Source organism: Stomoxys calcitrans, chromosome 4 (genome assembly GCF_963082655.1).
Source record: "Stomoxys calcitrans chromosome 4, idStoCalc2.1, whole genome shotgun sequence".
Classification (NCBI taxonomy): Eukaryota; Metazoa; Arthropoda; class Insecta; order Diptera; family Muscidae; genus Stomoxys; species Stomoxys calcitrans.
This window is the reverse complement of record NC_081555.1, coordinates 5,748,873-5,776,600: the sequence shown is the minus strand read 5'-3', so window position 1 is coordinate 5,776,600 and position 27,728 is coordinate 5,748,873. Positions and strand designations below refer to the sequence as shown.

Here is a 27,728-nt window from a genome sequence, read left to right as displayed (position 1 = left end):
TGTATGATAAGTTAAGTAAAATAGTGACATGCAAATCCTTTACATTTCCCCAAAACATGATTTATCGTTGAAATCCAATATTACATAAAAAAAAACGTTTCAATTGCAGAAAATGTTAGTAGCCTAGAATATAGAATGGCCAACAATAAAATTTGATTATATATGAAAATTTAGCTACTGTTTGACCAGAATTTTGGTTTATGAATCATTTTCCTAGCTGATAACTGAGTTTTGATGGATGGCACAATAAACGATAAGATAATGACTGATATTATAGGATTTAAAATGGCCGTTGCCACTCAAATAAAATAAACAAAATAAAAAAAAATTTTCAATTTTCTTTTTTTTTTTTGTGTGTTTTGTTATAACCAAAGGCCATAAATGATGTTTGCACAAACTTAGCTTTAAATGACTATGCTTATAAGAGATGTTGTTTATTCTGTGTTTACTTTCTTAATAATTCCTAAGAAGTCTATTGAATTCATTAAGGTCAAGTCAACATTAACCCAAACCTCTTTTTGGCCAACTAAAATCTCATGGCTTCTCTTCTCTACCCACTGACCCAACTAACAGGAATGCTTCTTAAAAGCTTTGACTGGATTGCTGCCTGGCGGGCCATAATAATTTCACATAATCAACGGCAACGCCTTATCGCTTAATTTACGATGGGTTTTCCTTACTGCTGTTCCTTTTTCTTGACTTGGCTCGTAAGTGGTTGGTAAAGAGAAAAAGGAAAAAAAAAATCGCGAAAAGAGAAAAAAAGAAACCTCAAACAAAACAAACAATTACAACATTTGGCGTTAATTGTTTGTTGCTGCAGTTGTCTGTAGCATTGGTGGGGCGCCGAGGGGTTAAACGTCTTTGGTTCATTAAAGTCAACTGGGTAAAAAAAAAATTAACTTGCCTTACGATTGACTTGCCTAATTTCCTTGGCTATTTTCTTTCTTTTGGGTCGTTTGGCCCATTAAATATGAGTTGTTAAGTTTGTTTGTTTGTTTTGCGAAAATACGAAAATTGTGTCAATAATCTTGGCTTAATACGAAAATTGTTTTGTGTTTGTTTTTTTTTGCTAACACTCCCTCAGGGTAAATATAATTATGTGCATTTTTTTATTACTAATATTGACTTAAGGAAGCTATGGCATGTTTTTTTTGTATCAAGCAAAAGGAGATTTGAAGCAGAAGAGAATTTGTTGAGATATAAATTTTAGATGCAGGTGTGAAAGATAAACTTTTATTGGCGCCCAACAAGGGGGTACAGAGGTTTGAAATAAAAGATTGCCTAATTCATAGAAAATCTTAGTTTTAAAGTCCAACCAGAAAAAATAAGGAAAATGGAGAATTTAGTTTTACAGTTTGTTTGCTTAGTAGACAAGGAGCTTTTTGAGCAAAAATTCATGACAAGCCCCAAAGAAATGTCTTCATTTAAGAGTCTAATGAGCAGATAGTATTCTCCTAATTTGAGCCTTGAAATGAACTTAAAGTTTGCGCGATGTACTTTTGTCAATGTTCATTTCGAGTTGACACATATCGAAATATTCATTCTGACCCTACACAGAGTCTTTAATTCTAAGACGATCTAGTTATGTCCATCCGTCTTTCTGTTGAAGTCACAGTCTTTATAAATGCAGATAATCGGTTATAACTTTGCACAGATTCTTTTTTTGACCATAGGCAGGTGTAGGGTTCGTCTGCATTCTTTTTTTTTTGTTGGTCACGCATGTGTCTGGTGTGAAAGTAAAGTGGGGCCTGTCTAGTTAGTTTGCCGGTGCTTAAGAACGCCATTGGCACGAAAATAGATTTGGTTTGGAGGCACTACTGGCTGCCTTTGCAAAAAAAGCTACATTTAAAACAGCTTTTTCTTAAGAAGCTGGAAAACCATTTTAGACTCTTTTTGACTTTTGTCCCTTATTTTCGTTTCATCGGGACTTACCCATTCTTACAAACTAATCCTTAAAAATAAACAACAACTCTAATCATATGGTAATTCAGGTGATTGATCATATGAAGAACATATGAACTTTACTGTTCACATTTATATTGGGGTAGTTCACACAGTAAGATATGTTGTATCACTACACAGGGCAACATTTATCTTGATGTAGCCTACTTATAGATCGATCTTTCAATTAAAGGCGTTTTTCCCCAAAAACGGCGCATTTATTTTCCGATTCTTCTCGACAGTATGATCTAGTATGGACGAGTATGGTCTAAATCTAACTTTATTTAGATATGGCTGTCATATATACCGATCTTTCGTTTAAAGGTCCTTGACCCATAAAATGTGCATTTATCATCTGATTTAACTAAAATTTGGCACAGCGAATTGTATCAGGCCCTTCGACATTCAGTAGTCTAGTTCGGAATATATTATATTTGGTTAAAGCTGCCATATAGCGATATCTCGAATTAAGCTCTTGGGCCCATAAAAGGCCTATTTATTATCTGATTTCTAGCAAATTTGGCACAGTTAGCTGCGAGGAGGCCACCGTAGCGCAGAGGTTAGTATGTCCGCCTATGACACTGAACGCCTGGGTTCGAATTCTGGCGAGAACCTCAGACAAAAATTAAGCATTGGTTTTACCCTCCTAATGCCGACAACATTTGTGGGGTACTACGCCATGTAAAACTTCTCTCCAAAGAGGTGTCGCACTGCGGCACGCCGTTCGGTCACGGCTATAAAAAGGAGGCCCCTTTTCATTGAGCTTAAACTTGAATCGGACTGCACTCATTGATATGCGAGAAGTTTGCCCCTGCTCCTTAGTGGAATGTTTATGGGCAAAATTTGCATTTTTGAGCTGCGTAGGGCCCGCAGACGTTCGTTCCGAGTATGGGCTAGATTGGGCTATATTTGAATATGGCTGTCATTTATACCTATCTTACTATTCAGGCTCCTGGGCCCATACAAAGCGCATTTATTAAAAGATTTTGTTAAAATGTTGGCTCTTTAACATTTCTGTTAAATAGTTATCCATTTATAGTTATCTCCCGACTATAGGATCTTGGGTTCATAAAAGGCACTTAAATTATCTGACTTCTGTGAAATTTGGTACAGAGCTGCGTTAGGCCCCTCAACGGTCGTTCCGAGTATGGTTTAGATCGGGCTATATTTGAATAATGCTGTCATATATATCGATCTCCCCATTAAGGGCCCTGGGCCCATAAAAGGCGCATTTTTTAATCGATTTTGCTGAGATTTGACTCAGTGAACTGGTTTAGATCGGTCTATAATTAGATATAGCTGCCATTGGCACAGTAAGTTGCGGTGCAATTTTCGAAATCCGTGTCTTTTAAAGTCCAGATTAATTTTATAAATGGTGTATTTCACATCGTTTGCCCCTGTTCCTGGAATGGAATGTTCATGGGCAAAATTTGCAATTTTTATTTTACATCGGCGTTCCAAAGCTATGCCCGGCTGAACTTATACATATATTTTTACTTGTTTTTTATACCCACCACCATAGTTTGTAACACATCGAAATATCCATTTCCGACCCTACCAAGTATATATATTTGGGACCGATTTAAAATTCCAAGAATATTTAACAATGACCGTGTGTCTGTCTGTCCATGTATCCGTCAGTTGGAATCACGCTACAGTCTTTAAAAATTGAGATATTGAGCGGAAATGTTGCGCAGAATCGTATTTCTTCTATCCGCAGGTTAAGATCTTGAATGGGATATAGACCGATTTGGTGATTTAGGATCTTAAGCCTATAACAGGCTTATTTATTACTCGACTTTGTTGAAATTTGGAACAGTGAGTTGTATTAGGACTCCCAACATCTGTCCCGAATATGGTCCAAATACGGCTATATTTATGCCATAGAGACCGATCTTCAGCTTTAGGGTCTAAAGATCATAAAAGGTGAATTTATTCTCCGATTTTGCTGAAATTTAAAACAGTGAGTTGCACTACGTGTCTCTACATCTGACCCGAATATGGTGTATATCGGACCATATTATCATATTGCTGCCATATAGACCGTTATGCCGATTTAGGGTCTTAAGCCTTTAACAGACGCATTTATACTCCATTTTGCTGAAACTCAGAACAAGGAAGTTTTACTAGGCCTGTTGATGTCCGAACCAAAAATGGTTCAGATGGGAAAATATTTGGATATAGCTGGCATACAGGGCAATCTGCTGATTTTGGGTCTTAGTCTTATAACAAGCGCATTTATTACCCGACTTTGCCGAAATTCGGAACATTGAGTTGTATTAAGACTCCCATCATCTGTCCCGAAAAGGTCCAGATCGGGCTATATTTAGAGATAGCTGCCATAGAGACCAATCTTCAGTCAAGATCGGACCACATTTTGATATAGTTGTCATTATTCGGACTTAATCACATGAACGGCGCACTTATTTCCCGAATTCGCTGAAATTTCGAACTGTTACTTGTATAAAGCTTCTCGGCACCTGAAGCAAATATGATTAAGATCGGACTGTATTTGGATATTTATATGGATAATTGATAACAAATATATGCATGTGGTGGGTTTCTAAAGTTGTATTTTTTTTTTGTTTTGTTTTTGTTTTTGTGTTTGAATTGTGTTTGACCTCTCGATATCGCTGGAATATTTGATTGGATCATATTTTACTATTTAGGTTTCATAAATGGTGTATTTTTCAACAGAATTTGGCTCTCCCCAATTTAAGATTTTTTTGGTTTCTTTTTTGCTTCTTTTTGCGTTTTGTTTTTGCTTTTGTTTTGGTATTTTTGGTTTTGTTTTTGCTTTTGTTTTGGTACTTTTGGTTTTGTTTTGGTTTTTATGTTTTTTTTTTTGCTTTTTTCAAGTTTTTTTTTTGTTTTCTTCATATTTATTTTTTTAACTTCTTCCACTTTTTTTATGAATCTATTTTTTTTTAAATATTTTTTATATTTTTTTAAATTTTTTTTTAATTTTATTTAAAATTTTTTTTTTTTTAATTTTTTTTTTTAATTTTTTTTTTAATTTTTTTTTTTCTTTAAATTTTGTTTAATATTTCTTTAATCTCTACCATAAAATGAGGTATGCTGACATCGTCATTCCGTTTGTAACACATCGAAATATTGGTCTTAGACTCTATAAAGTATATATATTCATGATCGCCATGACATTTGAAGTCTACTTGTTTTTATTATATCTTGGTTTTTCTATAGATGACAGTGTTACCGCTGTCCGACGGAATTTTCATTCTATGAAGTCAAATAACTTTTCTACGACATTTTGCCAAAATGTGCTACTGTGCGAATTTTATACAATTGGCAGAAAATGATTTTCAATTGAGTGTAGAAAATCCCAAAGTCTTTTTAAAAACTCTTCCACTGTGCCTAAAGCCATAGCTTAAAGTTCTCTAGAATGATTTGGTTGTTGCTTTAATTTTTACAAACATTAAACATTCTGGACCACTGTGCAACGCCTTTCAATGGAGCTAAATGTTTGGCTTTGCATTCTGTTTGCTTGAATGGCTGCAGTAACCACAACTTTTAAGGTTTTTGTTTTTTTGTCAATTTAAGTGATAAAGTTCCCTCGTGCCGTCTGGCTTGTTGGGTGTCATTATGTTTACAATTTGCCATACATAATGTAAGAAACATTATCTGCACACATGTACAAACATAGAATGGGCATAAAAGCCATTGTAACTAACCTCGCTCCCTCTTAAATGAGAACAATGTTTTTTTTGGTTTTTTGTTTTGCTGGAATGTTGTACAGACTTAAAGGTAGAATTGGCAAAAATAAAACAGCACACACAGGAAGACATGCAAGTAAGGCTCAGGTTATTTATGTAGCCAAACAAATGCGGGTTTTGGGTTTCCCTTTAAGTGATCGTTTTTCTTAATGTTTTACATTTTGTATCAAAAAAAGAAAAAGAATATCACAAAAGAAAGAACACAACGGATATGCGGTGTTGCAAAAATGCTTGGAAATTAACGAATATCCCTCCTTTTGGCTCTCTGTTTTTTTATTAAAAAAAAACACTATTTTCTTTTTTTAGGTTGCCAGCACGTGATGTTGCAGAAACCCTTTTTTTGCCTGTTTTGCTTTGCAATGAAACAACAACTGGCATATGTAGGTAAAATAACTGAAACAACATATCTCTCTTGGGTGGGCGTCAGAAATGTCTTTCGAAACTTATAAAAGCCCAGCTGGTGATTATGACCCATAAAAGTGTTACAGTTGAAGGAACAGACAGACAGACGGACAGAGATTAAGCCTTTATCTCTTAGCCAGATGTCTAAGCAAATATGCATTCGAGCTTTGTGAAAAATGAGTTATTATGGCTCACTGAAATCGCCCATAACTCTTGAGCAACTGGCTTTAGTTAATGATCATTAAAATTTATGATAACTTGTTAATTAGATTGTTTTGTTAACGAGGGCCCTACACTCCACAAAACAAAAGACTTAAGACACAAACCTGGGAATTGTCTGGGATGGGGTTACCCCCACCCAAGCCATACAAAAAAAAAGATATTTGCTTAGAATTATTTTACGATAAAAGAGCTTAATGGGTGTTGGGAAAAAAACTAAAAAAATTATGAAATTTTTTGTGCTTTTGGCAACCTTCAAAATGAAAGAGGCCCCTATTTGCAGCACATCTTTTGTTTTGTTTAAGTATTGTTTAATTAACTATTTTCAACACGTATCGCTTAAAACAATGGCAAAAAGGTTTTTTATGTTAAGTTCCTATGTTTTTGTTACACATAAAAAAAAACAACAATCGAAATACAAAGTGATCCATCTGTATACAAAACATGACCGCTTAAAATGTTTTTTTTTCTGTCGCGTTTTTTATTTACAATGAATCTCTGAGGTTATTGTGGTTTACGCACAGCGGTTTAGCCTGTTTAGTAAGCGGCAAACGAACTTAGTTTGCTGCTTATTGTTATTTATGATGTCAATTCGATATCATTGCACCTAGCAGCAGACATATAAGTGAAACAAATACTGTATTATTATGTCACCTAGATGGCCTCTTTGTCGTTGTCATCGTTGTTGTTCACGTCCTTACCCCTCCCCTAGCCCGTTTGCATTGTCTTGGGAGATAAGGCTTGAATATCGGAAACCACCAAAGTTTAACCATCAACCTCAAACCGCATATGATTGACACAGTTTTGAGGCTAAGATAAATGCCGGAAAATTACTTTAAGTATAAATAAAGACAATTTTGTTATTATGTTTAGCAAAGAATTGAAGGCTTTAAAGGAAAAGAGCAGAAAAATACGACAAAAGTGGGTAATAAGTTTAAGAGTTCTTAATCTTGATTTGTACCTGGTTGCCTCATGCAGAGGGAGGAAAAAACTAAAACGATTGCAATAGGCCTTTAAATAGTCCAGTCATTTTGAGTTACTGTGCTTCAAAGCAGAAAATAACATCAAAAAAAGAGGACAAATGATTTTTTATGGCAAAATTGGGCCAAAAACCAAATTCTGTCAAAAGGCCCTCATTGCTTTACTTTAATTGGTTATGACAGAACATTTGTTCCACTAGCCGAACTTAGAAAAGCGTTCCCAGCGTCTCGATCTGCTGCGCTCATTTTATAATCTGTGATGCCGAGTTTCGAGGTGTCTCCCACCACTTGATCTTTCCCCATCGAGCTATTGGTCTTTCCGGTTTGGGTGTTACACCGAGTTTGCTATCGTCGTCATACAGCTTGTGGTTCATACGACCCCTATATTCGCCATTAACGCAAACTGGTCCATAGATTTCACGAAGAATCTTTCTCTCAAATACTCCAAGTACTGCCTCGTCTGCTTTCACAAGTACGCATGCCTCAAAACCATATAACAACACGGGTAGTATCAGTGTCTTGTATAGAGTAATCTTCGTCTAATAAGCGCATAGAACTGCTTACTTAGTCCAAAGTAGCATCTGTTTGCCACTGTAGCGCAGAGGTTACCATATCCGCCTATGACGCTGAACGCCTGGGTACGAATCCTGGCAAGACAATCAGAAAAAATTTTCAACGGTGGTTTTCCCCTCCTAATGCTGGCAACATTTGTGAGGTACTATGCCATGTAAAACTTCTCTCCAAAGAGGTGTCGCACTGCGGCACGCCTTTCGAACTCGGTTATAAAAAGGAGGCCCCTTATCTTTGAGCTTAAATTTGAATCGGACTGCACTCATTGATATGCGAAAAGTTTGCCCCTGTTCCTTAATGCAATGTTCATGGGCCAGATTTGCCATTTTACCAAACTCAGATATGGCTTGAAATACCTTTGAACGTAAATGGGTATCGAAAGCGGCTTTGTAGTCAATAAAGAGGTGGTAGGTGTTGATTTGTTCTTTTCGGGTCTTTTCCAGGATTTGGTGCAGTGTGAATATCTGGTCTAGGGCGGATTTACCAGGTCTAAAGCCGTATTGATAGAGCCCAATTATCTCATTAACTTTAGTTTTTAACCTTTCACACAGTACGCTCGAGAGTATCTTGTATGCGATGGGGAGGAGACACATTCTCTGTAGATGCCACATTCCATCATGTCTCCTTTCCTGTGTACGGGACATAGTGTACTGAGGTTCCAATCATCTGGTATGCGTTCTTCTAGCCAGATTGCGCAGATAAGCTGACGCATACGCTTTATCAGCGTTTCGCCTCTGGTCTTTAACCGGTTCAGCCGGCAACCCCTCGGCTCCTGCTGCCTTGTTGTTCTTTAGTCGGGTCACTACTACTTGCACCTCTTTCTGACTAGGAGGTAAATTTTCTATACCATCATCAGGGATTGGTTCTGCGGTATTGTCCTCTCCGCCAACGTCGGACACTAGCAGTTGGGTAAAATGTTTTTTCCATATCCTCAGCATGCTATCTGTGTCAATTAACAGATTTCCTTCTTTGTCTCTGCAGGAGGATGAGCCATCGTTTTGATGTTTTATTGTTTGGTAGAATTTCCGGACTTCATTCTAACTCCTGTACATCTCAATTCGCTCACACTCAAGTCTTTCCATTTTCTTTTTCTTTCTGCAGAATAGACATTTCACCTCCTTCCTTTCTCCCGATACCTCTCCTTCATCTGGCGCATTGCTACTGATTGCAGGGTTGCTCTATATGCCGCATTCTTGGCTTCAGTAGCATCTTGACATTCTTAGTCGTCCCATGGGTTTCTTGGGGGAGGTTTTCCGTATCCATGCACGGATTTCGCGGCATTTTCTATGGAGTGGATAATGGTTTGCCACTTCGCCATTATATCATCGAAACAAGGAGTGCTTCCATCAAGCAGTTGGGTCAGTTGAGTGAAGTATGCCGCTGCCATTCGTTGTGTTTGCAGCTTTTCAATGTCCAGCTTTCCTGCTGTATTAGATCGTAATGATCAGAACCTATATTCACTCCACGGATCGATCGTACATCTAACACGCCAGATGAATGCCTTCCATCTATCACAATGTGATCAATTTGGTTCCTCGTGTTTTGATCGGGTGACAGCCATGTGGCTTTGTGGATATTTTTATGTTGAAATCTGGTGCTACTAACTTCCATGTTTTTTTGCGGCAGCGAAATCTATCAGCCCCAACCCATTACCGAACGTTATCTCGTGGAGGCTTAACTTTCCGACTGTTGGACCACAGATGTCTTCCTGTCCTATCTTCGCATTAAAATCTCCCAGAACGATTTTAATATCATGGGCGGGGCAGCAGTCATATTCTCTCTCTAGATGCTCGTAGAAAATACCCTTTGTCTGCTCGTCCTTGTCTTCCTTCGTGTCTTGGGCACAAATAAGGCTAATTTTGAAGAATTTGGCTTTTAGGCACCTTTGAGACAAGGTGTTTCAGTCTCCGACTAACCACAAATCAACAGCCAAATTCATGCCTCGTGTTATGGCAGCTATAGTATAGTTCGTCAGCGATTGGTGTTGTTATGACGTCATTCCCAGTCCATTGCACTTCCTGTAAGGTGGTAATGTCTGCCTTGTACTTCTCTAATAAATTCGCCAGCACTTATACTGCACCTTCTCTATAGAGAGTGCGGACATTCCAGTTGCAGATCCGCAAATCATGGTCCTTTTTTCGTTTGCGTGGGCCATCTACGTTGGGGTGGGGGTCCATTTTTACTATTCCTTTGTTTCTCATAGTTTTCCGTTGGGTGGTTACCCATGCGGTTGGGGCTTTGGGCCAGTAACTCGCCAATTGCTCTAATGGTAAGTTTTTCAACATACCCATAACTCCCATCTGGTGACTCCTATCCTTCTTCTCGCTTTGCAAACTTTTACAATGTGAAGGGCCTCAAACATTAATCCACAATATTCTCAGGTCCGGCCCGCAAGTTTAAGAGGTACAGACATCAACAAACTAGAACTGTGGGGGAAGAACTCAATCAAAAGTTATAGGTTCAAAACTGTCTAGCAAAAAACTTGAATCGGGCAGTACTCTTTAATAAGACAGATGTGTTGCAGCTGTTCTTTAAAGGAATGTTAAAATTTGAGTATACTCTACATCAAGGTACAACTATTCACCCAAAACCAGTAGAGATAAATCCGCAGTTAGGCATACCGATCAACTCATTGCACCGATTACACCTTGCATTTGTGATCGTCTAAGGACGAAGGCTTTTTTAAATTGCCCTCTATAGCTTTTTGACTTATGATGGCCCTTAAAATAAACTTTTTTTTTTACCACATTTTCTTCTTTAAATTTATCTTTTAAATCTTTAAGTGTTAATTTGTTTAATGGTTAACCATTTCATTTATAGATCATTCACTCCTTTATTTCTTAACTCTTACATTACACTTTTTTTGTTTATTCTTTTGTTCTTTAGCCAACATATCTTTCGCCATCGTTTCTTAGATTTTGTTGTTTTCTGCTGGTAGTGAAGTTTCTTGGTTATTTATGGCTACATATCTATTGTTACTCTTTTTGTGTTTCGTTTTTTTTTTGTCTGTTATTTTGTACTCACTGACCCGAAAACAGAAAAGAAATCTTTTGTTACCATATATCAGTAGTGTTGTTGTTGTTGCTACTTTTGTTTTTCTCATCAGCCCAGAAATTTGCAAATCATGGCTAAATAACGTAAATAATGAAATAAACAACTGTTAAGGAAATTTTTAATGTAGAATTATAACGACTTGAGGAATAAGCTACAGTTTACCCACAGAAGGTGGATAAGAATTTTGTGCTCTACTTCCGACTGCCTTTCCTTTGAGCCCCATATTGCCAGGATCGGTTTAGGGGTGCTTTCGGTGGTCCCCCAAACACTTAGCCCTGAAAAAAATATATACATCGTGCTCTACTCTGAAATACAATTTTTTTTAGACCCCATATTAGGGGAGTTTATGGGACGAAGCGTCCCCCAAACTCTTGGCCCAAAAATTAGTTTTCTAATCTCAAATAACTTTCATTTGAGCCACTAATTGCCATGGTCGGTAAGTTTGTACTCTTTGTTCGGTAAGAAAGAATATATATTCTTGTTCGTCATGACCTTTTATATCCATCTAGCCATGTCCGTCCGTCCATATGACTGTCGAAAGCACGCCAACTTTTAAAAAGAGTAAAGCTAGCCGCTTGAAATTTTGCATGAATACTTTTTATTAGTGTAGGTCGTTTGGTATTGTAAATGGGCCAAATCGGTCCATGTTTTGATATAGCTGCCATATAAACCGATCTTGGGTCTTGACTTCTTGAGCCTCTAGAAGGCGCAATTTTCGTCCGATCACTTCCAACAACTGCGCTATGTATGATTCAAATCGTTCCATGTTTTGATATAGCTGCCCTATAAACCGATCTTGGGTCTTGACTTCTTTAGCCTCTAGAAGGGGAAATTCTCGTCCGATCACTTCCAACAACTGCGCTATGTATGATTCAAATCGTTCCATGTTTTGATATAGCTGCCCTATAAACCGATCTTGGGTCTTGACTTCTTTAGCCTCTAGAAGGGGCAATTCTCGTCCGATTTGACTGAAATTTTGCACGTGGTGTTTTGATATCACTTCCAACAACTGTGCTATGTATGGTTCAAATCGGTCCATGTTTTGATATAGCTGCCATGTAAACCGATCTTGGGTCTTGATTTCTTGAGCCTCTAGAGAGCGTAATTCTCATCCGATTTGACTGAAATTTTGCACGCGGTGTTTTGGTATCACTTCCAACAACTGCGCTATTCAAATCGGTCCATGTTTTGATATAGCTGCCATATAAACCGATCTTGGGTCTTGACTTCTTGAGCCTCTAGAGGGCGCAATTCTCATCTGATTTGACTGAAATTTTGCACGTAGTGTTTTGGGATCACTTCCAACAACTTCGTTAAGTATAATTTAAATCGGTTTTGGGGATCTTGACTTCTTGAGCCAATAGAACGCGGAACTCTCATCCGATTTGGCTGAAATTTTGCATGACGTATTTCGTCACAACTTCCAATAACTGTGCTAAGTATGGCGCAAATCGGTACATTACCTGATATACAATAGCAGCCATATAAACCGATCTATTGGGTTGCCCAAAAAGTAATTGCGGATTTTTCATATAGTCGGCGTTGACAAATTTTTTCACAGCTTGTGACTCTGTAATTGCATTCCTTCCTATGTCAGTTATCAGCTGTTACTTTTAGCTTGCTTTAGAAAAAAAGTTTAAAAAAAGTATATGCGATTAAAGTTCATTCTAAGTTTTATTAAAAATGCATTTACTATCTTTTAAAAAATCCGCAATTACTTTTTGGGCAACCCAATAGAATCTTGACTTCTTGAGCCTCTAGAGGACGCAATGGTCATCCGATTTGGCAGAAATTTTGTACAACGGCTTCTCTCAACATGCGTGTCTAATATGGTCTGAATCGATCAATAGCTTGATACAGCTCCCATATAAACCGATCACCCGATTTTGCTTCTTGAGCCCCTACAACGCCCAATCATTATCCGAATGAACTGAAATATTACACAATGACTTTTAGAATTTTCGGCATTCATTTAAGGTCCAAATCGGACTATAAGTTTTTTTTTTTAACTTTCCTATAGCTCCTAAAAATTCACCCTATATTTGTGTGAGATCTTTACACCATTTTGCTATCTATTGGGTTGCCCAAAAAGTAATTGCGGATTTTTCATATAGTCGGCGTTGACAAATTTTTTCACAGCTTGTAACTCTGTAATTGCATTCTTTCTTCTGTCAGTTACCAGCTGTTACTTTTAGCTTGCTTTAAAAAAAAAATGTAAAAAAAGTATATTTGATTAAAGTTCATTCTAAGTTTTATTAAAAATGCATTTACTATCTTTTAAAAAATCCGCAATTACTTTTTGGGCAACCCAGTAGAATCTTGACTTCTTGAGCCTCTAGAGGGCGCAATGGTCATCCGATTTGGCAGAAATTTTGTACAACGGCTTCTCTCATGACCTTCAACATGCGTGCTAATATGGTCTGAATCGATCAATAGCTTGATACAGCTCCCATATAAACCAATCTTCCGATTTTGCTTCTTGAGCCCCTACAACGCGCAATTTGTATCCAAATTAACTGAAATATTACACAAAGACTTTTACAATGTTCAGCATTTATTTATAGTCCGAATCGGACTATAGCTTGTTTTTTTAACTTTCCTATAGCACTTAAAAATTCACCCTATATTTGTGTGAGATCTTTACACCATTTTTCTATCTATGTTGGTGACATATTTTGCCTTTAAAAGCCTCTCGTTTTGACCGATTTAGCCGATGTACACCTATGTCCACCTTTCTCTTTATTATGCTACAGTAAAAAAGAAGAAGAAGAAGAAAAGATCGGAGATTTGTTTCCAAATTTTTATGTCAGATTTGTTTCGGTATTCGCGCGTATTCGCTCTGGTGGGACACTACCTCGCCTTTGACTCAAACTTTGCATTCAAACTGGTATTCTAAAACACCATATATTTTATATCAACATCATATTGGCCTAATCTTTCATATAGCAGGACTCCTATCGTTATTTCAAATTGCATGTTCGTGGGAATATTATCATTGTGCATTGAAGTCTATAACCATTAAAAAGGTCTAGTTCAAGTTGATAACTCTCTTCTATCTCACGATAAGAATCAGCATAAACAAATGAAAATTGTAAAGCTAATGATTTAAGCCCATTGGGCCACTACTCGTGTTGGCATTTCTCTATCTTATCTGGCTGTTTCCCAAGAATTCAATTAAATATTGTTTAAGTTCTCCAAACATACCTTCATGTGTATGAAACAAAATTACCATACACCTCAAATATAGGGTATAGCAATATATCCAACATATGTTTCTCAACCAATGATATGATGGTTTGCTGCTGCGTGGCTTAGTTCTTTCTTTTTGTTCATGAAAACAATTACCATCACGCTTCAGCCATAGCCGTTGTAGTAGCTCTGGCAATAGCCTCCTCTTCATTTTCTTATTATTGCTCTTCTCAACTGTGGCCATATGCAAATCGAGCAGGCAATATCTTTCCGAAGTAGACGCAATGTACTTTGCCACTGTACTGTGGGCAAGACGCTTTAAAAAGGGGCCTCAGACACTTTTTGCCTACTCAAACATTTTGGCTTTGGACACGCCATCATTCATTCATCCATGTTCGATAAATAATGAAATTCAAAGCGGCGGCTGCTGCTGCCGTATTCTTTCATTGTGTTTTTCTCTGGGCGCGCTGTGTTTTTCTTTTTGGGTTAATGTCGAACTGCATTTGGTCTGATGCCGCAAGCTGAACTAAAACGTGTCGGAAATGCTGTTTCTTTATTGTTGTTGCTATAGATATACTGGTGGCAGATAGAAACAACAACAACAACAACTATCCATCTAAAATAGTTATAGATTTAAGCAGAACATCACGTAGTTGACCAATGATAGTAACAGAAGTCAAAGTTTGTGTTGCCTCAACCTATTGCTTGTGAAGTGAAGTGTGTGGCATATGAAGACCGGAGATGAACTGTGGAAGACCATACTGGGTATGGGAAAAATATGAAAGAAATATTAATAAAATGCAATACAAGAGGTAAACAATAGTATTTTTAGGGCAAAGTAAGGAACATTTGTGGTTTAAATTAAGAGTTGAATATAAAGGCAACTTGCTTAAAATTAAAATGGGAAAAATTTGTGAAGTTATGTGAGAGTAAAATAATTGTACCCTACACCATTACTGTGGTACAGGGTATTATAAGATAGTGCATTTGTTTGTAACACCCAAAAGGAAGAGAGATAGACCCATTGATAAGTATAGCGATCGACTCAGAATCACTATCTGATTCGATTTAGCTATGTCCGTCTGTCCATGTTAATTTGTGTACAAACTATTGGGTTGCCCAAAAAGTAATTGCGGATTTTTCATATAGTCGGCGTTGACAAATTTTTTCACAGCTTGTGACTCTGTAATTGCATTCTTTCTTCTGTCAGTTATCAGCTGTTACTTTTAGCTTGCTTTAGAAAAAAAGTGTAAAAAAAGCATATTTGATTAAAGTTCATTCTAAGTTTTATTAAAAATTCATTTACTTTCTTTTAAAAAATTCGCAATTACTTTTTGGGCAACCCAATACATGTCGCAATTTTCATGCGATCGTCTTCAAATTTGGTACGGGCATGTTTTTCGGCCTAGCGACGAAGCCTATTGAAATTGGAAAAAGTCGTTTATGATTTGGATATAGCTCCCATATATATGTTCGTCCGATTTGTAGTAATAACGCAATAAAATGGTAATTTGTTAACCGATTCTTTCGAAATTCAGCAGGAGGGGTTTTCTTATGACTCGCGACTATTCCGGTGAATTTCATGGAAATCGATTCAGATTTAGATATAGCTCTGTCCATGTTAATTTGTGTACAAAGTACAGGTCGCAGTTTTCTTCCGATCGGCTTCAAATTTGGTACAGGCATGTTTTTCGGCCTAGAGACGACGTTAGGGGGTCACCCAACCCCCACAAGAACGCGCAAAATGGGCGCATTGGCCAATCATGGATATATGGGACTCGATTTATTTGTTCCATATAGACTGAAAAATCGATTTTCCCGATTTTCCCGAAATTTTCGCATATTGTGTAGGTTGGTTTTGAAGGAAACATAGGCTATACAATTTTTCGGTATCGGAAGGGGGACGGACCCTCCTCCCCCTTATGCCAAAAACACAACCCAAAATCAAAAGTGGACCGATCGGGACAACATAGGTATCAAATGAAAGGTATTGGAAAGTAGAATACGGATATGGTATTAAAATTTGAGTCTAAGTACCCATCGGGCCGACCCAACCCCAAAAACAGACTATTGAACGTTCATTTCAATATAGAGCTCAAATGAAAGGTATTCGGGAGTAGATTTCGAATCTGACATACGAAATCAGATCGAAGTATAGGGGGTAACGCCATCCCTCAAAAACGCCATTAGACACATTATGACTATATGATACTTGGCTGAGCCGATTTCCTTAAAATTTTCATAGCTTGTGTACGTTTGTCTGGAAGGAAACAATGGCTATATAATTTTTAGATATCGGGTGGAGGCGGACCCTCCCCCTTACCCCAAAAACGTCACCCATATCCGAAAGTGGTCCGATGGGCACAATAAGGCTATCAAATGAAAGGTATTGTAGACCAGAAAACGAATATGGTATTAAAATTTGGGTCCAAATACCCAGTTCATATTTACCGGCCATAACAATATGGGGCTCAAATTAAAGGGGAATTGGAAGAGCAGCACGAACTTGATATCCATATTTGAGTCGAAATGTCTGAGGTGCCGTCCCTCCTGTAATGAGAACGTTACCCTAAGGAAGAACATTGCCACCAGGAATCGAGAAGGGGTAAATTCTCATACATCAATGAGTGCTTTTCGATTCAAGTTCAAACTCAATGATAATGGGCCTTTTTTAAAGCCGATGACGAACAGCTCTCCGCAGTGCGACACCTCTTTGGGGAAATTTTTTTAAATGATCCTGCATGGCATTGTACTTCGCAAATGTCGCCAGCATTAAGAGGGGATAAACACCACTTTGTCCGATGTTCTCGCCGGGATTCGAACGCGTTCAGCACGAATATCCGCATTCAGGGCAAAGTGTCCCCACCCTAAAAAGATGCTAGAAAGTTAAAAAGGCGCAGCGGATCGGGCCCGGTTTGGCTAGTATATATATTGAGTTGCTCAAAAAGTATTTGCGGATTTTTCATATAGTCGGAGTTGACAAATTTTTTCACAGCTTGTGACTCTGTAATTGCATTCTTTCTTCTGTCAGTTATCAGCTGTTACTTTTAGCTTGCTTTAGAAAAAAGTGTAAAAAAAGTATATTTGATTAAAGTTCATTCTAAGTTTTATTAAAAATGCATTTACTTTCTTTAAAAAATCCGTAATTACTTTTTGGGCAACCCAATATATATCGCCCAATTTTCACTCCTAGAGCCAATGCAACCGCATTTATTGACCAATCTTGCCAAAATATTGCACAACGCTTTCCACGACAACTACCACAATATACGTAGAGTTTGCTCAAAATCGGTTCAGATTTAGATATATCTCCCTTATATATTTTCGTCCAATCTTCAGTAATAATGCAACAAAATGGTCACTTGTTAAGCAATTCTCTCGAAATTTGGCAGGAAGGGGCATCCTTTTTATAGCCCAGTTCAAACGGCGTGCCGCAGTGCGACACCTCGTCGGAGAGAGATTTTACATGGCCAAGTAACTCACAAATGTTGCCACCATTAGGAGTGGAAAACCACCGCTGAAAATTTTTTTCAGTTGGTCTCGCCAGGATTCGAACCCAGGCGTTTAGCATCATAGGCGGACATGCTAACCTCTACGCCACGGTGGCCTCCATTAGAATAAGATATAGCTCCCGTATATATCTTCGTCAGATTTTGGGTCATTTGCCGTAATGTTGTCATTTTTCAATCGTCGAGGTCCATCAAAATTGGTTCAGAATTGGATATAGCTCTCACATTGTACTTATGGGGTAGGTGTAGGGTATTATACAGTGGGCACCGCCCGACTTTTGCCCTTCCTTACTGTTTTTTTATGATTGTTATGTTATGTGAATTAGTCTTCAAAGATTTATTAGGCCAATGCATGGTACACTGAAAAAAAGTTGATCCAAAATTTAAGATTTTTCCTTATTCGTAGGATTTTAGAAATGAAAACGAGCCAAAGAACCAAAACTTTAAAATAAAGATGCTACTTTTAAATTTAATTTCCTATTTACTAAAGGATATGACCATCCTTTTCAAATTTTGATCGCTGATTGATTTATTTATTTTACATCATGGATAGCTGTCTAATAATTATTTTTTGAAAATTTTTTTTTAACTTAACATCTTAGCCTAAAAAAACTAAACACTTAAAGACTCCTATTTATAGCTATTTTGCGTCTATAACTTAGTTTCACTATTGTCTTGTCCCAAGGTAATTTTTCTAAATTTCAACGATGTTCATTCCTTCATTTTAAAATTGTGTCTTCAATAACAAGATGCAAAGTTAAGGATTTATACCATTTAAAATAAAAAAAACCCTTAATATGACGGAAAACATTTTTCAACAAAGGGAATGCTTCCTTAAAAAGTTGGAAAATTGATCATCTTTAAATTGAGTTTGCTAATCTTTGTCTCGAATCTTTAAAGTTAGGATAAACATTTCTTCAGTGTACAGAAGACTTAATCATTTCCAACAAAAACTTTATCCAATTTAAGATTCTTTTGTTATTATGTATCAAACGATATATGAGCATAGTGTTACTTATATGTTGCACAAACCGTTAAAGCTTAACTTACCATGGTGTTGATAATCCTCCTTTTCACTGCATTTCGAACTTAGCCACAATTCTTCCTCTTTTTCTTTGTAACAACCGCTTAAACTCCTTTTTTGGTTTGCAAACTTTACTTTGTATGTGGTACCATTGCTTTTTTTTTTCTAAGCTTTGATTGAAGACCTAGATTTGATGTCTGTTTCTTCCTGATTTCAGATTACTGTTCAATATATAAATTTTTTTCATTCTGATGTTTTTTCCTCGTAAATGTTACCATGTGCGCTGATTTTCAGCTTATTCGCTCGCTTAGTTTCGGAATAGTTTTTCTCTGGGATGTTATTTATGCGTGACCTTTCTTTGCCATGTTTGTCGGCTGTCTCAATGTCTGTACTAAATAAACTTTGGCGGCACTCTTTTTCGTTGCTGCTGCACTACGATTCCCACAGGGCATAGACAATTTGATTGTTTTCTTTGAAGAGATTATGTTGTGCGATAGTTGGGAAATGTGGGAGTTGAGCTGGAGTAAAAGCTGATGAACAGATATTGCCGGGAAAGAACTGAAGTTCATTATGATGAAACAGGCGCTATGCCGGGTGGAGGAAAAATGATTCGAACTGAATCATAAGCAACATAGGAGTGCAGCATTATGTAGATAGACAATGTTTGTTAATGGGGCTTATCAAAGACAGCTTATTACTACGTTTAAGGTTAAGAAAATATGATATTCTATAATTGAGAAACTAAACAAGACTTTTTGGCAATCTACACAAGAGTTTCGGCCACTAGAGAATGGATATTGAAAATATTTCTTTCTTTGTAACTTTTCTCAAAAATAAAAATATTTAAGTAAAGTGTAGAGTAGAGTAGAGTTTAGAGTAGAGTAGAGTGTAGAGTAGATTAGAGTAGAGTAGAGTGTGAAGTGTAGAGTGTGGTGTAGGGTAGAGTAAATTGTAGAGCAGAGTGTAGAGTAGAGTGTAGAGTAGAGTGCAGAGTAGAGTGTAGAGTAAAGTAGAGTGTGGAGTAGAGTAGAGTGTAAAGTGAAGAGTAGAGTAGAGTATAGTGTAGAGTAGAGTGTAGTATAGTAGAATAGAGTGTAGAGTAGATTGTATAGTAGAGTAGAGTAGAGTGTGCAGTGTATAGTAGAGTATAGAGTAGAGTGCAGAGTAGAATATAGAGTAAAGTAGAGTATGGAGTAGAGTAAAGTGTAGAGTACAGTGTAGAGTAGAGTGTAGGGTAGAGTAGAGTAGGGTGTAGGGTAGAGTAGAGTGTATAGTAGAGTAGAGAGTAGAGTAGAGTGTGGAGTGTAAGTAGAGTAGAGTGTGGAGTGTAGAATAGAGTAGAGTGTAGAGTGAAGAGTAGAGTAGAGTGTCGAGTAGAGTGTAGAGTAGAGTGCAGAGTACAATGCAATGTAGAGTGTAGAGTAAAGTAGAGTGTAGAGTAAAGTAGAGTGTAGAGTAAAGTAGAGTGTACAGTAAAGTAGAGTGTAGAGTAGAGTAGAGTGTAGGGTAGAGTAGAGTATAGGCTAGAGTAGAGTATAGTGTAGAGTAGAGTGTAGTATAGAAGAGCGTATAGTAGAGTAGAGTAGAGTATATAGTAGAGTAGAGAGTGTGGAGTGTAGAGTAGAGTAGAGTGTGGAGTGTAGAGTAGAGTATAGAGTAGGGTGCAGAGTAGATTATAGAGTAAAGTAGAGTATGGAGTAAAGTAGAGTATGGAGTAAAGTAGAGTGTAGAGTAGAGTGTAGGGTAGAGTAGAGTATAGGCTAGAGTAGAGTGCAGAGTAGAGTGTAGAGTAGAGTGTATAGTAGAGTAGAGTAGAGTAGAGTAGAGTAGAGTAGAGTGTATAGTAGAGTAGAGTGTAGAGTAGAGAGTGTGGAGTGTAGAGTAGAGTAGAGTGTGGAGTGTAGAGTAGAGTAGAGTGTAGAATAGAGTAGAGTGTGGAGTGAAGAGTAGGATAGAGTAAATTGTGGAGTGTAGAATAGAGTAGAGTGTGGAGTGTAGAGTTAAGTAGAGTAGTGTTAGAGAAAAGTAACGTAGAGTAGAGTAGAATAAACAACAATGGAAAATTGGTAAAGGCGATGGGATAATTCCCCAAATAATAAAATATGGGGAGCTAAACTGTATTGTTTCGGACATGACACCTCTTCACGGTGCCCAAATTATCCTACAATGGAGGTGGACGCAGAACATGTGGTATTGACATGTCCCAGATTCACCATAGGAAAGTAAAGTTGGACTTTATAACTCCACTCTAAAGAGGTTATGATGTTCTTTCATGAACAGGTATTGCCAACAGTACTTGCAAAAAAGCCTGCCGATCTCACCCTGTATGATTAATTGGATGTGGACCCCGTATCATGTCATCTTCGTTGTGACTGCGTCCAGACCATTGCATATATACTCTACGCCGTTGTGTCCAGGTCCATCTTCTTCCTGCGCAGTACTTATTCGGCGTATTTCATTACCACCTGCCAGTTTTACGTGCTCTCCAACATTCTCTGGACTATTGGCCCAGGTAAAACGTTGCCAATTGCTGTTTCCAGTTCCCTGCGTTTTTCGATCAAGCGCTCGCAGTAGAAAAATGTGTGTTCTTCATCGTCTGTAACTTCTAGCTCCTTATAAATGCTCTTGCTCGTAGTTTGTGATTTTTCTCGTGAGTAGTGCGTGAGTAAAATTTTTGTCTGCGTGCATAATTTTTTTGTCTCTCAAGCGTGCGTGAGCGTCAGTGAAATATCACACACGTGCACATCTCTTATCCACTTCGTACATCTGGAATATGTCGTGGCGGCCACTTCCGGACCTCTCCTTCATTCACCTCATTTACAATGTAAAGCCCAGCCCGTTCTACAGTTGGAGGTCTATTGGAACCATTACAGCTATTACAAGGGCGGCGGTTTCCGTTTCAGTTCATTAAGTTGTTAAAACCCTAAAAACCGTCGTCCTTTTGTACCAAGAGAAACGATTTCTCTAGTCGAGCCGTCTGCAGTGTCTGATCTCATATTTCGTTCACATAAAAAAGCATGCTATTGTATGACCCCGTTAAAAGTATGCGGGCGCATAGTCAGTCGAGTGAGTTAGGCAATTATCCTCTTGGTCTTTGTTGTTGCTTGGCGGACTTGCTTTACATACAGCTTATTATCACTATGGACCCCTAGATATTTAATTTCACTGGGAAATCCACTTTCACTGGGATATTTTTTCTTATTGGGAGTAGCAGCGCCTGACCCCATGTTTCGTTCACATAGAGGAGCAGGCGCAGACTTGTAATATGACTTTACCACGAGTCTGCGCCTTTAGTAGCCCAGTTCGCTGTTGCACGTAGAGCTTCCTGAAGTATACCTCTTAGAGTGCTGGATGTGGACCTTACCGCAATTGCGCGTCATCGGCGTACGCGACCACTTTTACGCCTTTTTCTTTCAGAGACAATAATATATTGTTAATGGCTATATTCCAAAGTACAGGAGACAGTACACCTCCTTGAGGTGTTCCTCTGCTGACCCATCTTTTTAGATCCACAGATCCCAAGCCTGCCGTAATGCATCTTTTATTGAGTTATTAATAAACTTTTTACGGTTGAGTTGATGCCTAGAAACTCCAACTCCTTCATGATTGACGTCGGTTGTACATTATTGAGAGCACCTTCAATGACAAGAAATGCTACCATCGTATATTCCTTGACAGAGAAAGAATCCTCTATGTAACTGACTAGGTCGTGAAGGGCTGTTTCAGTGGATTTGCCTTTACTATATACGTGCTGTTGCTCCAGGGATCTTTGCCCTAAGATATGTTTCTATCAACCTCTCAAGAGTCTTCAGCATAAACGATGACCGACTAATAGGGCGACAATCTTGAAAATCATGCTGCTGCCGCGGTTAGATACCAAAACCAATATGAGTTTGGTATTAACAGCAATACCAGCTTGGTAATAAGGTTAATATAAAAAGGTACTAATCATTTAGTATTTCATTCATACCATGCGGTATTGCTTTTATACCATACGATGTTGCTTTACTATCAATACCGTATGGTATTGAAACGAGTACGTTTGGTATAAGACTATAGCCTACATAGACTATGAGTTGTATATGTAAAAAATTTAATGACAAATTCTTCTATTGATAAGATCTATGGATCATATTCTTGTAGTTAGAAAATGTCTTCTTATTTAAAGTATCTTTAAGGAATCTTTGAAAAGGGTTTGATGAAAAGCAAACAAGTTGATTATCAAATTCCTTTCTATGGGAAACTTGTTGATATGAATGAAATCAATTCCTTCTTTGTTCAGGAATATATGATACAACATTTCTCCTTTGTAATTGATGCAATACCGAAGGTCAGACCCGTGACTTAAGGATTCTTAGTATTTGTATTGTTTTTCATCCAATGGTGATGATCATTCCTTGTTTATATCATGACTTTGCTTATATTGAAACTATTCGATGGTTTTTCAAAGCCAACATAGTTGAGGAGATTAGCTTAATCAAGCCTTCACGTTAAACTTTTGTTTTGTGGTTTTCCCCTTTTATTACACCATATGGGAATTGCATTTGAAAACTACGGAGCCAGCCAGCTTGTCTTTTTCTTCATCACCTGGGATTGTGAAAATGCAAATCACACAGCTTTGCGGAAAAGTTGTGGTGGTGCAAATGAGTTAGAAAGGAAATCACGAACTCTTTACACTGCACCGCTAATGGTATTTCAGTTGAGGTTTGATGCTGGTATTTGACCTCTAAAACCCAGCTGTTTGCTGAAGGGAATGTATGAAATACCCTATGCTGGAATTTATTTCAACTGTGAAAAAAAGTGGGGGAAGTCGTTTTTAAACCACCATCTTAGCACTTAGCTTGAGAAGGTTTTTTAATTTGATGTTCATTTTATTGGCTGTTAAGTCTGAGACTTAATAGCCTGTCCAAGTGGAGACGTCATCGTTTGGTTTTCTCATTGTTAAATGCTGGTTAAGTGGCTGGCAAATCGTTACCTAAAAGTCAACAGCCGGCTTAATTTCGAATTTTTGCCTTAAAATTTGAATGTGAATGTCGTCATGTGGAAACAAGTTGCTGGCTGCTTGCACCATGAATCTTTTAGCCATGACGTTGAGGCAGCCAATGTTGCACAAACCAGCCACTAACTGGATTTGTTTTGTTGTTGATTTTTTTTTTTGGCAACCTTAGTGGTAACAATAAGACGTTAGACTAGCATAAGTTTGGTTAGACGGACGGACGGACGGACGGACGGACATTTACATACAGTCATATAAACAATGGACTTTTACTTTTGGCCAAAAAATGTACAGCAGCCAACAGTAACATGGGGAGAAAAGACAGACGAATGAATGAATGTATGAATGGATAGCTGAGGGTAATATATTAAGGCTTTCTTTAAATAACAGTTACATATGTTTTTTGGACAATAATGGATTTATATGGAAGACAAAAAAAAAAAACGATATTGAAACCAAAAATAAAAAACAGAAGGAATGGTGCATATTAGAAAGATTTTAGATGCTGTTTTGTTTTTATTTTTATCTTTAATTTTCTTTATTTTTTCTCTTGCAGAAAATCGATCCTTTAATGCGCATTCAACAGGAAATCCAGGAGGTTGAGAGGCGTGAGCAGGAGTATCGCCGTCTCATCTCCTCGGTATCCACCATAGCCGTCAATGACTGTGATGCCAATGACAATGGCAGCAATGCTTCAGATGATAATCACAATGACAGTTTGCATTCCATGAGTCCAGTGCCCCCAGCCAATACTTCCTTGGTGGGCAGTGAGGATAGCAATTCAAATATGCCCTCATTGGCTTTGAGTGTCAACAGTGCTAAAGATGATGGTCATCATTCAGATGATTCCGGCATTTCGGCGTCTTCCAGTCCCGTCAATGGTGTCTCAGCCAACATTAAGAAACTCAATGAGGCATCCAAACAACTCGCCACACCCACTACTCCCATGGGTTCCAAGGAGCCACGTTATATAGGGCCCAATTGTTATAATATAACACCGGAGCCACCACAACAGAAATTAATGACTCGCACTGTTTCAACACCCTTGCTGAGTGCTATCAAGCCCCCAAGGCAGCAATTCACCATGAGTCCCGCCCACAAGGGGGTAATGCAAAGATTCATAGCCTCTAGGGGAAAATTGCAATTGAGCACCAATAATGCCAATCAATTGGGAGCCAATAAGATCTTTTTGAATGGTAACAATGCGGCTGCTATTTTGGGTTTAAATTCGCCTACTTTGATCACACCACCCAATACACCAATGACACCCGCCTCGGCTTTCATGAATTCCAATGTACAGTCGGAATTTGGCGTACGTAGTGCGATTATACCAGCGGTGACCTTGTCACCACCTGTTGTGGAGCGTGATTCCGAGGGCAGGCCCATACGTCCCGGCTATGTGCCTGTCGAAGTGAAAATTCAACGTGAATTGAAGGACCTAAAGTCGAGAGAAAGTGAGCTGAAGAAAATACGCAAAATCAGACAATCCACACCAGATCTCTTGGATTCAATTGAGAATGAGTAAGTAATCATGGAATATTTGATATATAAGTATAGGATGGTGTATCCTAGCAAGGAGTATACAACTTAGTATATATAGCAGCAGTATAGTGTTAGCTTTAAAAGGAACGGAGTGGTATCTGTAAGCGTGACAAGAAAAAATTGGAGCAAGGCTCTCCTCAATGAAAGTTCGCCTTATCAAAGCACACGACGCCCCTACAGTGGTCTAGATGGAAAATATGTTGTTGGAAATTCTCCTACGAGGCTCGGGAGGAGTAATGCCTTGAGCGTCTTTGCTACTGGTGAGAGAAGGGAGATCGGTTTGTACGACTCCCCCAAACTCGGGTCCTTTTCCAGGCTTCAGTAGCGGGATCACTCAGCCCATTTGCCAGACATTGGCAACTATAAGAGTGTTCAAAGACAGGTTGAGGACAGTAGTAAGGTACTCAACTCCAGGTAAATCCAGATTCTTCAAAATCAATGTAGAGATTCCGTCGGGGCCCAACGCCTTGGGTAATTTGACTCCACGGATGATATTCGTAACTTCGCCCACGGTAAATTGTGATGACTGTCCATCAGCTCGGAGACCACGGATACGACGAATGGCCTGTCACTCTCGGGATGCACAATAAATTGACGGTTGAACAATCTGGCGCATCTCTTCGGATCAGTCGCCAAAAGTGACTGAAGTCCTGTCATCCCGTCTACCGGGGATCGAGAGTGACTTAACAGTAGACCACAGCTTGCCTTAACCGGTGCCTAAGTTACATTGCTTCAAGTGTTCCAGCCACAAATTCCGCCTATGTTCGTGGACTACCCTATTTATTTTCAGATTCACCTCGCTGATTCTGCGGTTAGTGGGGTCCGTACAACGAATCCCATCACGCTCGTCTGCGAGTACCACTGCCTGCACCGAGAAATTGGGCCGGACCTTGGGGTATTCGACCGGTTGGTGATTATAATGATGTCTCGGAATTTCCTCTCGGCAACTAGCACATTCGAGGGGGTGGCACTTCACTGAAGCGGCGATTGGTATACTCTCTGAAGCCAAGCCAATCGGCCTTCTTCTGATTGATAAACGTCCGGCGCTCAGAAGTTATGAACGTGTTCGTCTTTTAGAAGAGTATTTTATCAATGTGCCAAAACACTAATTTTTTACTCGTCCACGCGATTCTTCCAAGACTCTTCTGGCTTATGGAAGATTCGCGAAACACTCTGGCAGTAGACTGTTCACGACGGGGGAATCGTCTATGACCCTTAGATGAGCTCATAACCTTCATCTACAAGATTGCCGGAAGTTTTTTCGGCGACTACAAATGTTTGCAGGGATTCGACTGGGTTCAAATGCTGGCCAGAGCATTAGAAACATTTTTCGGTGGGTATCCTCTCTCTGAGACCTTCAGCCAAGTAAACGTCTCCCCAAAGAGATGATTCTATACCATTGAGGTAAAAATATTAAAGAACAGCTCTCAGTGCATTTAGATAAGTCTGACCTCTGTTACTCAAAAGGATGATAGTTTGAAAATTTTGCATTTCTGTGTTACATTTTGTATTAACATCTGTTTTTCTTACCATTTTCTTTCCTTTCAGATTGGCCGATTCAGATGATGAAGATTCTGAAGTGGAACACTGTTATGGTCCTGGCAAACTTCGTGCCGCTAAATCGATAGGCGATATGTGTGATGCCCAAAACAATAACACAGACAGGTATATCCCGCTTTCATTAGATAATTTCTGTTACTTATCCTCACTATTTTTACAGAATTTCCCCCGAACAGCATACACGTAGCGCTGGTATGCGACCGGCCTTATCTTTGGCCCAACTATGTGATGTGGATCCCGAAGAGGCTCCCTCCTCAAGGGGCCTTATAGCCCAATGGGAAAATCTTATACAACAAAATGCCTAAGATAAAGCTACTCTTAAACTTCCACATAAGGACACTTTTGCTGCTGCAACTACTTACACGCGCATACTTGTTTCCGAAAACTTAAAACAAAAACCTTAAATTATAATACCAGAAATCGAGAAAGAGAGAGGAAGAGAAGAATCAGATGGAAAAATGGAGCTGGCATCGAGATTTTATTATTAAATTCCAACATGAAGGATTGAATTTTTGACAAGGCCATGAGGGTAGCTGGTGTTATCGTTAAATTGGTCTCACCCTGTTATAAGAATATAGATTAATCTTAAAACCAATACACAGCAGTCCAGTCATCGTACACCTGAGAAGAGGTGTTGATGAAAAGGGGTAATAATCAAATCTTAGCGAGTCAAAATGGATTTATAATTGAAGATAGTAAGGTTGTTATTGCCAGGAAAAATAAAAGAAAACAGGCCCAGTTTAAATACAATTTTAATTATACCCTTTTAAAGATCTTCTGTAATGTTTTTGAAATTTAAATTTTATGCAAAAATTTCAAATATACAAAGAGAAAGCTTTTTAATGCAATTTTCTTCTAAAATATATTTTTTTTTATTTTTTTTTTAAAGTCCCAGAATTTTTCTTGGTTTTTATAAGCAATTTTTCTTGTAATTTTTTGATTAAATATTTCTTTAAGGTGAATATTTAGTACCCAAATCTTCAGTTATAACTCTTTTATGGCTTACAA

General features: G+C 38.2%; 1 protein-coding gene across 1 annotated transcript in view; it reads left to right on the top strand.

Moving 5' to 3' along the window:
- Positions 1-27,148, top strand: part of LOC106083003 (uncharacterized) — a 76,662-nt gene extending 49,514 nt beyond the window's left edge. Inside the window, exons 2-4 of the mRNA XM_013245800.2 lie at positions 24,175-25,139; positions 26,709-26,825; positions 26,881-27,148. Coding sequence (XP_013101254.1) covers positions 24,175-25,139; positions 26,709-26,825; positions 26,881-27,025 — 1,227 coding nt within the window. The 3' untranslated portion in view covers positions 27,026-27,148. The remainder of the gene's footprint in view (positions 1-24,174; positions 25,140-26,708; positions 26,826-26,880) is intronic.
- The last annotated feature ends 580 nt before the right edge of the window (positions 27,149-27,728 follow it).